This window comes from Sardina pilchardus, chromosome 17, assembly GCF_963854185.1.
Source record: "Sardina pilchardus chromosome 17, fSarPil1.1, whole genome shotgun sequence".
Classification (NCBI taxonomy): Eukaryota; Metazoa; Chordata; class Actinopteri; order Clupeiformes; family Clupeidae; genus Sardina; species Sardina pilchardus.
In genome coordinates this window covers 1,893,051-1,910,161 of record NC_085010.1, presented here as the reverse complement: position 1 = coordinate 1,910,161, position 17,111 = coordinate 1,893,051, and the positions used below count along the sequence as shown (strand labels likewise).

Sequence of the window (17,111 nt, the reverse complement as noted above, 5' to 3'; positions counted from 1 at the left end):
TTGTCTGCCAACAGTCTGTAGTCTGTTAGCTAGTCAGCTATCTAGTAATGCCTCAATAACTACAGTAACCTAAAGACCCAACTAAACACCACTGTTGGATAAAAAAAAATGGGGAGGATTGTCAATGATGAAATTAAGGGAAAAACTGTTGTAAGTATACAGTGCACTGGACATCTCTACTTGCCAATGTTACTCATATTGGCACGTCACCATCCCAGACAAGTATAGGGCTGGTTTTCTATAGATGGATCCAGCGGTCTGGTTGCAAGAGGAGATTACTGACATCATGTAATGAACCTTGAGATTCTGGATCTGATTAGGAATCAGCGAAATGTGTAGCTGATGTGTCGCCTGGCTTGATTGAGTGATGCAGGATATATTTGGGAGCAGTGAGCTTAATGGTATATTTTAAAATTCATGTCATTCTTATTCCACACATGCACAGAAAAGGTAGTGTTACTAATTAATTACCTTTCTTTCATTGATGCTGCTAAAACATTAAATGACGACTATTCATTACACATTTCAGTGTGTTACCTCTTACTGCATTATGGCACGGGGCGTCACATAAAATGCATGTATGGATGGATGGATGGATGGATGGATGGATGGATGGATGGATGTGTGTGTGTGTGTGTGTGTGTGTGTTATGAAACATATATAAAGCATAAAGTGAAGGCAAAAAGGTGGGAGAAGAGTGAGGAAGTGAGTATGAAAGGCATGGATTGCAGTGGGATGGAGTTAAAAGAGCAGAGGAAGTGTCAGAGCAGAGGGCTCGGGTGGCACTTTCTGCAGGGCTAAAGAGCCCATCAGCGCTGTGCTGCTGTGCTAACAGGCGGCATTTGCCAGAGTCTGCCAAGCATCCAGCGAGGCCGGAGCCCACTCAATAGGGCGACAGTAGTGGTGGCTGCAGCGGAAGCACTCGCTGTGTGCGCTTCACTTGCAATTAGGAAGTGATTTGGAAAAGAAGCACACAGCACACCATGTTAGCAACACATCATGGAGCACAAGCAGAGAGAGGGTGAGAAGCAGAGAGAGAGAGAGAGAGAGAGAGAGAGAGAGAGAGAGAGAGAGAGATGCAGAGGAAAATAACCATCATGGAAAACGGTGCACATTCACAGCATAAGATGAAATGCACTGTCAGACGCACACGGAGAGGCAGAGAAATGCAGATGTGCAGAGGCCTGGATAAAACAAGCATCTAAAAGCGAGCATGGAGAACAGAACAGAGACATGAGTGAGATGAAGAGGGTGGGAGGTTCTCTAAGAGCATGATGCAAGAGTGCCAGCTTCAGCTGCAGCTGCAGAGCAGATATGGTGGCTGATACGCCGGCTTGGCCCAGCCACTGAGGGTGGGGGTGGGTGCCTTAGTGAAGAGGAGATGTAAAGTGCACGGTGCGCTGGGGAGCACTGATGGGACACGAGTGTTCTCATGAGGTGTCTGAGGACAAACGGCCTCAGCTTCATTGCGCAATCAGACTCTGATGAGTAGTCTACATTATATGACACGACTTTTATAACACAACGTTATACAAACGTATAGCCTTAATAGTAGCAAACAATAAATAGTCACCTCCCACAAATTAAACACATTCATCCTGCCAGCCATAAACACTGAAACATGCTTCTGAATCCTCATTATACTGTGCATCAATGTTGAGGCAGATCCACTGCAGGCACTTGATACCCATGCAATGAAGGTTACTATTCAGTGAGGCAACATTTAACAAGTACAGTGGGGTGGGCTTATGCATTAAACTGGACCAAACACATTCTTCACCTGCCGTTGCCATAGAAATATATAAGGGGGGTGAGATGTTGTAAAAGTCAATGATACCATCCAAATAAACTTAAAATCACCTCGAGTTGTTCCATAATGGGGTTGCATGCAATAGCGTAGAATAAACTGGCACAATTTCCCAAAGACTACCGATATTGTAATTATAAAGCAAAGGCAGACTCTTTAGAAGAGAGAACAAAGAGTAGGAGGGCAAATTCAGTTAGACATGGTACATGCACTTCCTCAGAAGGCAACAGGGTTCATTTGTGCAACATTACATTGTACATTTTGCAAACTGCTATGGCATAAAATAAAGCAAAATTGCGTAACATAAAGTAATGTTTTTTACACTCACACAACCAATGTATCCTGGCAAATGCAATGTGAAACATGACACAATCTATTGCAGGAGCACTCAGAGCCTCTGTCATCAGCCCAGTGTCAATAGCTATGTAGCCTCTCTAAAGCTGTGCGCTACGTCTCAAGGCCTTTCTCTGCCTAGGATTAGTGTACTGGGTCTCTGAAGTGTTTGCTGTGGCCTTTGGTTGAAGCCGAATCTTCGAGAGACATTTTAGCTCCGGCGCTGTGCTGTGCTGTGTCTCCGTTTGAACATAATGAAGATGGCAGTGGTGCAGCGGAGGAGCGCCCCTCTGCACATGTTCCAACAGGACCCCGAGGCCCTGGGGCTCTGCAGCATGCTGCAGTGTGCACAGGCTCCGGCAAAATGCCTTTATATGGCGCAGTTTGCTGCTCAGGGTTGACAAACAGCTCCTACAGTGATGCTTCAAAGGGGAGGAATTAAACTAGGTAGCTACTTAATGCTGTAAGCATCAAAGGCATTGTGATTCAGTATGTCAGTGTAGAAGTGGCACACTGCTCCCAGCAAGAGAGGAGAAAGGGAGAAAGAATCGAGGACAGGACAAAATAAGTCAAGAGCACTGTGTTACTGCATACATATGTATTTCAAGATACAGCCTATAAATATGGATTTGGTATGGCATCCACGTATAAGCTATTTGACTTACCAGCAATATAGACATAAATAATAACCATTCAAAAATAATGTCAACTACAAAATGTGTGGTTATTCTAAAAGCGTGCCACTATGTTATACAATACAATGCATTGCTGTTTTGCCATATATGCACGTTGTCAACCTACTTTTACAGTAAACTTGTGGCAACCACAGTTGCTGGTATGAGATCTTTGAAAAAGAGGGGAAAAAAGAAGGGAAAAAAGGTGCATGTGTAATTGAGTATTCTCTATTTGGCATGAGGTACACTGTTAGGCTATGTTCACACCTGGCATTAAGACAAGAAAAGCGAAGCTGAGCGCTTTTTCAATCAGATTTTATATTTGTCCTCAGCATTTTATTCAGAAAAGTAGTTGAGGGAGTCTTTTATTGCCACACTAATGTGAGTTAAAAGCTGTAAACTTAACACACACACTAACCAGAACCTTTGGGACATGTCCAGTTTTCCTTTGTCACAGCTCACTGTGCTCAAAAAAATATAATACATTTCTCCACCACTACAGGCTCCATTTCTGCTGGTTGTTATGGGATATGGACATCTCACTATTCCGCTTACAATTAGTCAGCTGTCAAAAAAGAGCTCCAAGGTTTTTTTTTTCAGAAAAGGTAAATTTATTTCAACTAAGACACCTGGATATATGCAAAGAAAGACTCTTGACTGTTTGAAAACAAGGTGTAGGCTATTCCATAGGTTTACAATTTAAACAGACACTGGCAGCATAACAAAAGATGCAAAGTATGAACATACCCTTAATAAACCGTTTTAAAAGCAGTGCAGTCTTAGAAGAGTTAAGGTATTTCTGCTCATCTAATTATAGTATTTAGTGATGCAATTTAGAGCACCAATGCTATTGAGCGGCACATAATTGCAGATGTGGAGAAAGAAAGATTCAAATCCAATATATGAAGATATAGTTATGCTGTTGCAAGGAGTCAACATGGGACATGAATAAAAGGTGGAGTTTTCAGCAAACCTATTGTTTTGAAATTGAAAAGACAAAGAAGATCAGCTTCACACAATGTCAAACAGTATGCCTCCGCTTGGCATATGAATGCCATTGACAGAACTACTTTTAACCCCATGAACGTGCCAACCTATAGGTGTATCTTAAAGAAAAAAATAGAATATTGTGGAAAAATCCTGCTGGTGTTTTGACTTAATTAGTTGATTAGAGCTATTTTTAGGTCAACATCTCCATATTAGAAATTATTTCTTTAATTCTTTATTTCAATGAGCTGTAAACCACTATCATCATAATCAAGTTTCTACCAAAAAAGGTTTGACATGTTTTGTGTAATGAATCCAGATTACATTAAATGAATCATATGGATGAACTTTTTAAAATATTTTTTTCATGATATGAAAAAAATAAAAATAAATATCATGTAGCGTTTATGATAACTACATAAATCAATGCTGATGAAAATGTGAAAATGGGCAGGAGGATGGACAAGGATAGACGGCTCACACAGTATGCCTCCGCCCATAGCAGGCAGGGGCATAAAAGGGTTCTGTGTGTTTTATTTATACATTATTTCAACTTGTGCTGTGACACACAGCTCTAAATAGAGACATGTACACTCTATTACTTAACAAAAGAACAACATGGAAGAACAGAAGACATACACAAACACAACTGACAGATCTAACCACTGATGAAAGTATGAGCATTCTGTGCACTTGCAGTGAGAACAGATTTTTAGTATACTACAGGGTAAGAAACGGCAGTATGCACACACCGAAATAGGATTTAGATTGATTTTGTTATCGACCTGTATCCTCCAATGTTAAGTCAAGGACAGCAGCAGGACCAATTCCTTGCAGAAAAGAATGCCACTATAGAACAAAGCAGCCTCCATTCAGCTGTTAATGAGTGCTTCACCAAAGACAGCTCTCGCCACTTATTTGGTTGTCAGTCCCACGAAGATGGGGAGAAAACGTTTCCCTGCAGGGGGTACTTATAATTAGATAGCCCCCTCACCAACAGACCCCCCTCCCCCCAAGCCCACACACCTCCTTGTCATTAGGCTGTCTAATTAAATACAAAGGTAATCTTATACATCAAAGATGTAATGCGCACACACGTTGCACTTGGCTTTTAACGTTATCATTTTATTCCGCTGCTCTCGGTCATTTGTGAATGCTCCTCTCTAATCATAAGCCAGTTGCCTGGGGGAGGCGCAGGGAAACGGTAGCTTGCAGCTTGTTGACATTTGCCTTCCGCCCCAGCAGAAGAGGATGGCTCATTAATGAGGTTAGAAACACCTAAATCTGAGTGGGTGACAGCCACTGGCTTCTGAGCTTGGGCATTGCTGGTAGGGGTTGCACAACAATTGTAGTAACCTAAAGGGATATATTAAGAAGTGCCTCAACATTGGACACTTTCAATGAGACCTAAAATGTGGAGATATTTTAAGACTGACATGAATGACCTACATTATGATACCTAAAATAGCACAAACATGTAAAATTGTAAGTGGCCCCCAATTCCACATGTGCAGTATTGAGGGGGTTGCATGAAAAGTCTTGCTTACAAGCATAACTCCATATTTAAGCCAGTTGTTGAGCCACTGTTAAGTCAGCCTCTTCACTGCAGTGTAGTAGAGGGGTGAATCAAACATCTTGGCGAGCCTCTGCCTTTCTGTTCTCCTGGCACAAATCTTACAAACTGGAAGCGCGACTATAAGAAAATCATTAAAATTGTGCAGGAGATGCTCACAACCAACACACTAAACTGCACACCTCACAGTAAGCTCCACAACAGGAGTAATATGCCAACCGTGTGTGGGAATGTGCTACCATCAAAAAAAAAAGAGAAAAATAATAAAACACAAAACACACTATACTGGGTCTGATATACCTCTTGTATTGGTGGAGGATGTATTGCAGGCAGAGAAATGGGCTTGTGGTGATGCAGCATGCATTGGCTGTTCTGAGACATCTTCCCTGATTCCAGGCAGGAGCCCTGCCATGTGTGTTGTGGTGCAACAGAGCTGCTGTTCCCAGTGCAGAGGGCTCCAGCTGAGGATCCTTACTGAAGCGTGAATAAGCTCCATTTCAAAGAGCTCGCTGGCAGAAGTGCAAATGCATGCTCTGTCTTAATGTGCACATTAGAGTAATTGAGCTCAAATGTCAGCGTGGCAAAGGGTATTCTTGCTCCCTTTTTATTTTTATAGTCCCATTTTACAACAACCAACTACATTCTCAAATGACAAGGGATAAAAACTTCCTAGCAAAACATGATACGAGTGAGTGGTTTGCTTCGCCACTACTACAAGGCGATGTGAGGAGTGACTGCTTGTAGGCTTGCTAAACGTGTGCACTGAGAGCAAAAGGACTTGTGCTGACGGGGAGCAACTGAACTGGGTGTCTGTCAAGATACAATCAACATTAGCGTGTCGACATGCTTCCCTTTTAGCAATTACACTTGTTGGCCTTGTCTCCTGGATGAAAACCATTTTGCACTATTACAGACCTTCTCACACACACCTAGGAACCAAACCTCAAAAACAACTTCAGGGTTAAAACTTTGGGGTAAGTAATGTAGTAACTATCTTTTTCTAAGAGCTTTAACAAGGCACCACTCAAACATATCAGATCAACAGACACTCAAAGACAGCAAAAGTTTGGTGCTTTTGTCTGTGTCTGTCTGTGTCAAGAGGCTACACACAAGGAACTTCAATATCTAAATTTGCCAAAGAAGGATATTGATATGACTGAAACCTCACTCTTCTCTCCTTTTAATGAAACACAGTCCTTGAGAAGAAGACTCAAAATCAAAAAACCTCAACCAATTTGCACTCAACTCTCTTCTGCGTGTTCTCCCTCTCTCTCTCTCCCTCTCTCTCACACACACACACACACACACACACACACACACACACACACACACACACACACAATAACAACAATACTATTTTTACAGAACAGTGAAGTTTGTCTAGGCTATTCAGTATCCAAGTGATATGCAGCCTTTGAAGGATCCTCTCCGTTCGCCCTTCCTTTTGACTGCTGTCTTCCCACTCCAGGGAGGCTTTGGGGGGAAAGCGCTGACGCTGTGGCTGAGATTAGACCCTTTTCTCTAGGCTCCGAGTGTCCTGGCAGCCAGGAGAGGTCAGGCTTTGTGCTGGGGTAAGCTAGCACAGGATTACTCCTTCACAGAGCTGATTCCTATGGATAAAAAGGGCCCAGCCAAGCAGCACATTGACTGGGCCTTGGCAACCTGCAGCGCTGAACCTAGTTGTCGTCGGCTAGAGCCGACCGCTTCTCAATAACAACTTCTAAAAGCCTTCCTTAAACTGGTGGACACTTCCTCAAAACCCATCTCTGAGTGGAAGGTTGCAGGGAGGATGGAGGAGGAAGCAGTGGGCCAAGAGACCTCAAACAACACAGGGAAGAAGGGAGCCAACTTGAAAGCTGCTTTGTGTAGAATGGGCAAATGGAAAGGTGAGCCTGGGCCCGGAAACACAAGGTCAGATCAATGATAACTCATCTTGTTGTCATGGAAACCTCTACAGTGTGGCACTTGGGAGTTAGACAGAGTGGAAATTATGCCCTGCAAAGTATTTCCTACCTCAAAGATAACACTGAGGGCTTTTTAGAGGGGCATTTTCTGTAATAATGTGCACTCTGCACGCAAATGTAAGAAAGTCTTAACTAGTAAATCAAATTATACTTTTTTGCGGATATGTTGAAAGATGGAAAAGGGGAAAACATTTCTGTTTCCAGTACTGTAAGGACACACTCAGATGCCCACAATACTGTAGAGGACAAAGCTCCAATCACCTCCGCAGGTCATCATGGGAGAGGTCAGAGATCAGGCGAGAGCCAGCAGGGACTCTAACCCACCAATGAGAGGCTGCCGCTTATTCCATTTGCTCCTCAGTCTGACCTTGTTGTCGGAAAGAAGGACCTGAGTGTGTGTCTCTCTGTCTGTCTCTTTCTCTCTCTCTGTTTTTAAACCCCCCCCACACACACACATTCACAATTACTGTGACTTGTAGGAGGAAAGCATTCACAGGAGGAGGAGTTTACTTTCAATGGATATCTGGTATTTTTGGAAGGACACAGAGGGCTGTTCCACATCTCAACAGGACACTGATGGGTGTAAGAAAGGTTTGCTAACTGGCTAACCAGCCTCAATCAAATATGGCTATTTCAATGTTCTAACTGAAAACATATTTGTGTGGGGATAGAGAGAAGGAGAGTGAAAGAGACATTTTGACTAAACCACCTGAAGTGAATCCACCTCTCTGCAGTTTTAATAATGACAACATTTTAATTTGCTGCTATTTCTGGAGAAACTGCTCCGAGGCTAATTATTAGCACAAAACAGCGGGCCCTCTGCAGAGCCACAGAGAGAGAGCGCGTCCTCCACAGAGAGCACTCGGTCTCCGTCTCCACTCAAGTGTCACTGTGGGCCAGTTCAAACCCATCCGCGGTCCCCACTGCACCACCCTCCCGTCTGCACTCATTTGAACAGGGCCCACTTCATCTGCTGCTAAGCATTGCAAACACACACACCGTGTCAGAGGCACTGGTCAGAGTGAAGCGAGAGAGGACAAATCAAATGGCTGACGTCCTGGGGGGAGGTTATGTCACAGTCTGCAGTGACAGAGCCAGCAAGCCTGGTCACGCCACGAACAGCACCAGGCTGAGAGCGACCAGAGCAGCGCCTGGCTGGAGTAAAGTGAGAGAGGGGGAAAGTGAGGCCGTTTGAGATCACGATTGAGATGGAAACAAGATCATTTGGCTTTATTGTACAACAGTAAAGCATAGCAGTTGCCTCACTCTTTCTTAGCCATTTTTCTACTGTATCAGTCACTTAGCAACACACTGTCAACTCCAAAAGGCCTCTCACACAAGGCAATGAAATGGACAGGGGGAGGGATGGAGGTGGGATAATGGATATAGTGAGTGAAGGGGGGTGGGTAACTGAAGAGGGAGCGAAAAGAGAGATTGAACAACTTGACCAACTGGCAGTTAAAAATATCCTGTGTGATTCAGCTCGCTTCATAGCTTGACTAAGAATGCTGCAGTCTCCAGGTCGCCAGTAAGGAACAGGGGGAGGGGACACAGAAAGGATGGAGAGCGAGAGAGAGAGAGGTGGTTTGAGACCGCTGAAAGAGAGAGAGAGAGAGCGAGGAACAAAGAAGACGAGGAAGATAGGTAGGTACGGCAGGAGGAAGGGCACAAGGGGGTGGTAGAATCCCAATAGAGAAACGCTGTGCAGCAGCAAGAAGCTTTACAGAAGGATGAGTACTACAGTGTACACCAGAGGGAATGGAGCCTACTCTATAGGGTGCGCTTGGAAATGGCCACTCTGAGCGCTCCCAGCACACTTAACCGTTGGTACATTCAGAATGATCATTTGTTTATGCAGAGCGTTACACTCTCGGAGAGTGCAGAGCATGTCAGATTGAATTTAGGAACAGACGCAGGGGGGGCCAGTTGAGAGTGAGGGTGAGGGTGAGAGAGTGAGAGGACTACCTGCCATGCAAACACAATGGATGTAAAAAAGCAACATTTCTGTCTCAGGACCAGTGATTCATTTGATGATAAGGAGATGAGGCATTAGTTAAGCTTTACACCATACAGACAGATAGACAGACACACACACTTAAACACACACGCACACAATGACGCATGCACACAATGACGCACACACATAGACCCTTCCCTAAGGGGAAGAGTCACAGCAGAATGTCCTTTGAATTCCTAATAGATGGTGAGATAACAAAATCACCAGTCAGACCAAGGTCTACAAAGAATCAGTGACACTTCCATCATAGCTCATTTGGCATTGATGAAAAATCTTTCTTGCGTGCGCCGCACACACACATGCAGTATATTGGACAGGTCTGGACTCTTATCAGTTCATTCTTATTTCAAAGGGGTGTCACGATGGGCTCCACTAGAGCTGAACGATCTGGGGAAACATTTTGAATTGTGATGTTTCTAACAGATTGTAACATTTTTGAAAGTCAAGCTTAGCTCAATATTCACTAAACCATGTGATCGAGCATTACCATTTGAGAGAACATCAAAACACTAGATGCTTTATAATCCAACTAGTGCAGTGTTCGTTCAAAAATGATATTCCTGTAGAAAATGTGTAGCCCAATTACCCTTAATCAATAAAGTAGGCCTGCCCTTAAAATGGCATGATAGGGAAAAAACGTCATTCCAGCTAAGCATTCGATAATGAATACTGAGTATCATATCTTATTATACGGCTCTTCACCATGCTAGCAGAAGGCTCCATTGGCTTGAATGGGCTTTCCCACAGTTCTACGGTCAAATATGCACCATGGAATGACCGCTGAAACATATAATGACCGCTGTCAATGGCAACGGGCTTTGTGCTCCTGATTAATGTCCTTCATTTCACTCTGCAGGTGGTTCGGTGACTTACTGAAATGAAACTTCACTGAAAAGAGATAGCAGGTGGTTGATCAGCTGTGCTCTAAAGAATGTTTGGTTCAAGTTCATGTGTTGCAAACTCTTTGTTTCTCAGCCAAAAAAGCAATGAAGTGGTAACAAATAAATATAAAGAGAGAATTTAGAGAGAGAGATCATGTGAAGTTTATTTTGGCAAGTAGCGGTATAATAAGTGGGATAATGTATAGACAAACTATTAGAATAAGGATTTTAAGTCTGAATATTTGTTGGACCAAACCAAGTAATAAATAAACATGCTTGAGACACACACTATTTCAGACTAACACTATTTTATAAAATACGGTAGACTAGGTTTTAATTTTAAAAATGGTTCGAAATGTTTTAACCTGCAGCCTAGGCTACTCGCAGATTGTGGCACTATGCTATTATGTTTAACCAACCAATAAAGTTGTTTGAACAATGTTTACATTACATATCACATTATGTTAAACTGTATCCTGTAGACTACTGATCAGGCCACTGAATGTTTCTTAAAGACAGCATGATCATTTCAATCACCACTGCTTTTGCCTCTGAACTCGACAAAACACACCAGCCCAGTTTAGGAGCATTTAATTTGATTGTTTAGTTATTCACATGAGCCTTTGCTATACTGATAAAGTCTGCCTATTTGCTTCACCTTTTGTCAATCTAGAATCGAGATGGCCCAAACTGCATGTATTGTTCATCAAATGAAAACGTTATGTCTATATTTCTGTCCAATACCACTATATTTAACAACAATAAAAGAAAACAGCCTATACCATGTTGCTACACTAATCTCACCGTCCTTAAATAGGAGTTTTAACCAGCCCACCTGTGACATCCCTAGACATTTCTCCTCGCCAAGCTCACATCACTATCCCACCTGACATTTCAGATGCATCTATCTGCGCTCCCACAGACAGGGAGGCTATACTGGACGCCAGTGTTCTGTTCACGTTGAGTCTGCGGCAACAATTAGCTTCCACTGATGTGTGGTGAATGCATAGGGGCTACATTCACACATTCGTTGCTGGACCAGACAAGATTTGAATGGGGCTCTGACTGACAACACCTCAAGACACATTCGCGTCTGCACACGGTTTGTAAACTCAGTTGTAAGTTCAACTCACTGGATTCAAAACAGCGAATTTCTGCCAAAAGGTGAGGAGTCTGCACACCTGTATGGCTTATAGGTCTCTCAGGGCATGTGGGGTCTTTAATCGTACCCGTGGTCTGTGTTGAGGGTCTGGTGGGGGAGCATGGGGTGCAGGGCCAGACACCACAGGAGATCTGACAACTTCTCCTTGGCTCTGATGGTGCCACACAAGCCCTCCCCTGGGAACTCCACAGCACACTGTACTGTCTGCGCAGCTTTCCATCAATTATTCAAACAAACCACAAAGTGACACACACTACAGCTACAGAAAGAGAGGGAGAGAGATGACACTGGAGGATTGATTGAGGATGAGAGAGATGAGACTGAGACACAAGCTAAGAGAGGAGTGATCAGATGATGGTGACAGAGAGAGACTGAAATGAGGGATGACAAGAGAGGGAGAGCAGCAGTGCCACATCATTGGTTGCTATTCACAAATCAATGCGCGGGCATCATACTAAGAGAAATCCAATTCATTTGTGCCCGGGCAATGAGGACCGCAGAAGGGTGCACATCTCCACAGAGATGCATCGAGTGGCTCCAAGAAAATCGGGAAGAAAATGTCCAAAACGGTGCGCCGTGCTCCACCACGAGCATATATACGTGTGCACATGCCCATGCACATGCACTGGCACGCAGTCATGGACACCCACCCACCACACGCGGGCATATGCGCATGTGCACCAACGCATGCACACACACACACACACACAATCCTGATGCGCTTGAGGACACATCCCCCAACAATCCAGTAAACGGTTTGAACATAAAGGTCATTGGTGCCGACTGATCTACAGGAGAGTGAGGCATTTGTAGCGTCATGTGTGAGGATGACTCACCAGCCAACTTGAGCTGGAGCTACTGTTTTGGACCCCTTCCACCCCAACAACCTCTGACTGGACCCTCAAACTTTATATACCTCACACCTCCTTTATGCCGAATACTCCACCAGTGCCATCACACATATTCTCTCTTCTAACAGACAGAAACACACACACACACACACACACACACACACACACACTTCCTGACCTTGTTTCCTGTGTGCCTCCCATGGCGAGGCCCTCTACCCACACAGCCGTGCTTGCGTAAATCAAGAGGAGCTGAGGGAGTGAGGCTTGTGTTAATCTCTTTTAAAAAGAAGCCTCAGACTGATTGAGCTTGACCCCTGGCTTGCAGGCAGATTTTCAACACTACACTCCTTCTCCATATCGGTGATCTTTATATGACTTTCTAGTCTCTTCAGATGCCATTCAGTTTTATTTTCATATCCCACATACATATATAAAGGGGAAGGGAAGGGGGGCAATTCTAGCAAAAACTCAAACGTGTGTGGGCTCAAAAATGGTTGGATATAACTGGCATACTATGGATTAGAATGATTTACAACACATAACAAACATACAAAAAACAAAGAGTCCTCTGTCCTAGGGTCTATCATCTTCTCAATCTATTTGTGCAAATCAAGTTTGAACAGAGAGAATAGAAAAGTGTTACGACTGTGAGAGCACCTGGGAGAACTGGCACATAGTAAACACAAACAGAATGTTGGAACATTGCACTCCCCAAGTCGGGTCTGCTTCATCTTTTGATGATAAGTTTTGAAGTTTAGATGATCCCTCATTGAACATGGACATGACACACTATGTGCACACATGTGCCGGCCAATGCTTCACAGATGACTGTGATGAGCTCAGACTCAGACCCACACTAGGGGTCACATAACCGCGGTATTGAGCTAATACTGTTACTGTCCCAGCCCTACTTGTCCCCCCACACCAGAAGTCCCTGTGCAGGGAAATCAATGGGATCTGGACAGTGGGGTAAGGAGGAGAGCATGGGTCCCAGATCACAACTACACGCTAGACTTTACATAACCTGCTGTTTGTAAGTACACTCTCAGCTTCACAACAAATGAGGATAAATACAACTATAAAAGTCTTCCTGTGAGCAGAAGCATTCAGACAGAAGCACACGCAGGCGACACACAAGCACAACTCAACGCAAGCACAAATATACTTGCAGGATGTTCAGTCACTCTTATGCTCCTACTGACACAAACAGGGCTCAGATTTCTAGCCTGGTGGGATGGACCACATAGTCTAGAAAAAATGGAAGAAACACCAAATAAAATGGTGTGAATTGAGCTCCTTTTGTTTCCAGCGGCACCGTTACTAATGCCTTTCCTCTCCCAGAGTGCTTTTGAGAGCAGTTTCTTTAACATTTCCAGAGCCAGCTTTTTAGCTCTACTTCAGCTGCACCTCTGGCCAAAAGTAGCATTTCCATGACAATCAGGAATGAACCGGACAAGAGCATTCTCAAAAAAAGTAAGGAAAGAGATGGGAATCTCAGACAGAAAGAAAGACAGAAAGAAAGGGAAAGAAAGAAAATAAAAAGGTAAGAAAAGTTGAGAAAAGGGAGTGAAGAAAGAAAGAAAGATGGAAAGAGAAAGAAGGAAAGAAAGATGGAAAGAGAAAGAAAGGAGAGAAAGAAGGAAAGAAAGAAAGAAGGGTAAAAGGAGAGTGATCCAGGGAGAAGGAAAGATGATAGTAAAGAAAGAAGGAGAGAAAGGAAAGAAAGAATAAAAGAAGGAAGTAAAGAAAGAAGGAGAGAAAGGAAAGAAAGAGGGAAAGGAAGAAAGGAGAGAAAGAAGGAAAGAAAGAAAGAAGGGTAAAAGGAGAGTGATCCAGGGAGAAGGACAGAGGAGTGTCCTTGAATTTAGGTTACGCTCATTTAGCGGTTCCATTCAGGGGAGACAGTGGCATTTCCATAAGAAAGAAGGGGGGCAGCTAGCAGTGAGACGGGGGTAAATGGAGCAGGGCACTCAGGGAAAAAAGAGGGATGAAGAGGAGCAATTCAAGGGTTCATTTCTGCTAACTCGAAAGGCACTAAAAGGGGAGGCTTATGGGGGCTTTGGATTCTTTAGGGGGCTAAATTACTACCCCTTACCTCCACCTATGGTTTATGAGCTGTAATCAATGAGCTAAAATAGTCAATCTTCCATCAAGCTCACCTATAAATGACACTTAGATAGGACTTAAAGAGGAGAACGCGAGCCGAGGGTGTATCTAAGGTGGTGACAGTTGTAGTATGGGGTGTGTGTGTGTGTGTGTGTGTGTGTGTGTGTGTGTGTGTGTGTGTGTGTGTGTGTGTGTTCTTTCTTTTTTTTTGGGGGGGGGGGGGGGGGGGGGGCTTGACTGTAGCAACATAAGAGAAGCAAATGGAATGGAAATGGAATGGAAATGGATGTCCAATAGCACAGCATAGCCCATAGCCGCGTGCCTTACCTCTCTCTGTAGAACCAGCTCTTTGGTGAACAGCATGGCCTCTTCACTGAATGGCTCTGCTACCTGAATATTGCCTGGAATGTTCCTGGAGCCACGAGGACACTCAATACCTAAAGACAAATGAGAAAGGGTCACATGAGAACACTCAATACCTAAAGACCAATATGAAAGGGTCACACAGCGCCATTGTTGAAAACACGCCACCTCAAACGTTGAACTATTTTGAACTTTGAGCACCTCTTTTAGAGCTTTCTTTAGAGGCTTTTTAGAAGCCTCACTTTTAAAAAAGCGAGGCACATTGCAATGGACAGTTGCACCATTCCATAAGGAACCAATTGAAACGGAGCCCTTGGAGGTGAGAAAGTGTGTGTCTCTGAACACCGCCTTGACATTTAAATGGCAATAAAACACAAACTACATATCTAAATCAGTTTATAAACAAATTAGAAATGAACTCTAACTGTGCAAACTGGCATGTGGGCTATGGCCTGTAATAATAAAATGTGGGTGTAATATGCAACATGAAATAAGGAGAGGCAATCCTTCATTTTTACTCCAAATGCTCCTCCTGCTATAGAAAAAACGTTGAAACCCCACATGATAAGAGGTGCACTTTTTGTGCCATGAGTTTTGCGCGCACATCTTTAAAGAAGCCAGAAGAAAAGCTTTCAGAACAAAAACATGACTTCAGAGATGGGACAGAATGTTCAAGTTGTCACTGAACCCTCTCTTAATGCCTGTGCACACCCACACACACGCGCACACACACACACACACACACACAAACACACACACACACCTCTATTCTATCCAGCACAGTTTGCACAATGGGAGCAGAGGTGATCGATTTATGCAGAGCAAGCCATGGCCTGGTTTGGAGGTGAGTACCTTTTAACCTCCCCCTAACAAAGGCACATTAGTCTTCATTTATCAGGTGAACTCTTCCACAAAGAATCGATTCTAAACACCGGGAGCAACTGATGCACACATCAAACCAGCGCATGGGGATGTAGAGAATAATCTACAGCAGACCTGACAGGAAAATCAGAAAAGAATCATCTTTATCTCTCGCAAAAGAGATAAAAAGATCTTGGTAAAGGATAGTTGTGTTTGCAGGAAAACAAGCCTACCTCACTAAAGGATATACACAAACATGTGCATGCGCGCGCACACATAAAGGTTGCCTGCAGACAATGCTCACAAAAAAATACTACTTTTTTTAAAAAGCTGCACTGAGTTGCCTAGACAAATGAAACAACTCAATTACCTTTTAATAGTCCGTAAATAGTCCCAGATTAGCATTTAAATTGCTTGGAGCATCTGGGCTACACAAAGCAGGAAGTGGAAGTGGCAGAAAGGGAGTATTTTTAGACACTGGGATTGGGCTAGCCAGACCAATCTGGCCAGGCAGGTTCTACATGAGAAAGAGGGCAGGAAGGCTCATGGGGGAAAGAGGACTACGGTACCCAAGAGATTACAAACAGCCACCACATTCATGCACACATGTGTGCACACATAGCACATAAGAGTTTTGAATCCCCATCACTAGACACCAGATACTACAAAAGGAACTGAGAGAATTCTTATAAAGCTAAATCTACCCTGATGGCATACAGGAGATTTTTAATTCCAGCCAAACAGCCAAGTCCAATACAGCATTTCAAAATCACAAATTGTAATAATGAAAAAAATATAACCCTGGTCATTTATATCCGCTCACATATTAATATTGTTTAAGGGTCAGGGAATGGAACTAAAATATCTTTTGTAGGCCTTATGTGATAATGGGTTCCATCGTTTGAGATCAAACTCCCCAGACCCCATTTCATTAAAATGTCTAGTGTTATCCCTTAGCAGAGGTGGATCCCTCTTAAGGAGACATTGGCAACTCTTGTCATTCACCGCTCTTGAACTCTTGAGGACGAAATCACTTCATTTAATCCTCTACACCTTTAACTACAATCGTCAAGCTCTCAAACACTTCACATTCCGTGGTGCCCCATCCAATGACGAGATTTACTAAGGTCACTCCATTATCAGGGCAAGCCCGGCATGATGGCCCACTGGATTTAATGCACTACAGTGTAATTCACTACAGTTAATAGTCAATGCCCACAAATATCTGTGCTGTATTGCTTAACAGATAAGGTGTGTTCAAACAATAACCAGGCTGTGGTAAAACTAAAGAAGAACACGCAGAAAGCTGGAGGAAGAAGTTTTCTGTTCAGCTCAACTTTTTTTTTTTGATGGAATGTATAGGAGGACTGCCGGCGGTAAAGCTGTGAAGTAACTGACAGGCATTAGAAATAGGACAAGCTGGCACATAACCGCACAGATCTAAATATATGGGCGAGGGGGCACAGGGTCTGAATAGAGACGCCCTCGCGCAAGCCACAGTTCCAGCTCCACAAGACTCAGCAGTGACTCAT

General features: G+C 43.6%; 1 protein-coding gene across 1 annotated transcript in view; it reads right to left on the bottom strand.

The window, feature by feature from the left end:
- snd1 (staphylococcal nuclease and tudor domain containing 1) overlaps nucleotides 1–17,111 on the bottom strand; it is a 139,592-nt gene that overhangs the window by 60,947 nt on the left and 61,534 nt on the right. Inside the window, exon 16 of the mRNA XM_062517759.1 lies at nucleotides 14,683–14,792. Coding sequence (XP_062373743.1) covers nucleotides 14,683–14,792 — 110 coding nt within the window. The remainder of the gene's footprint in view (nucleotides 1–14,682; nucleotides 14,793–17,111) is intronic.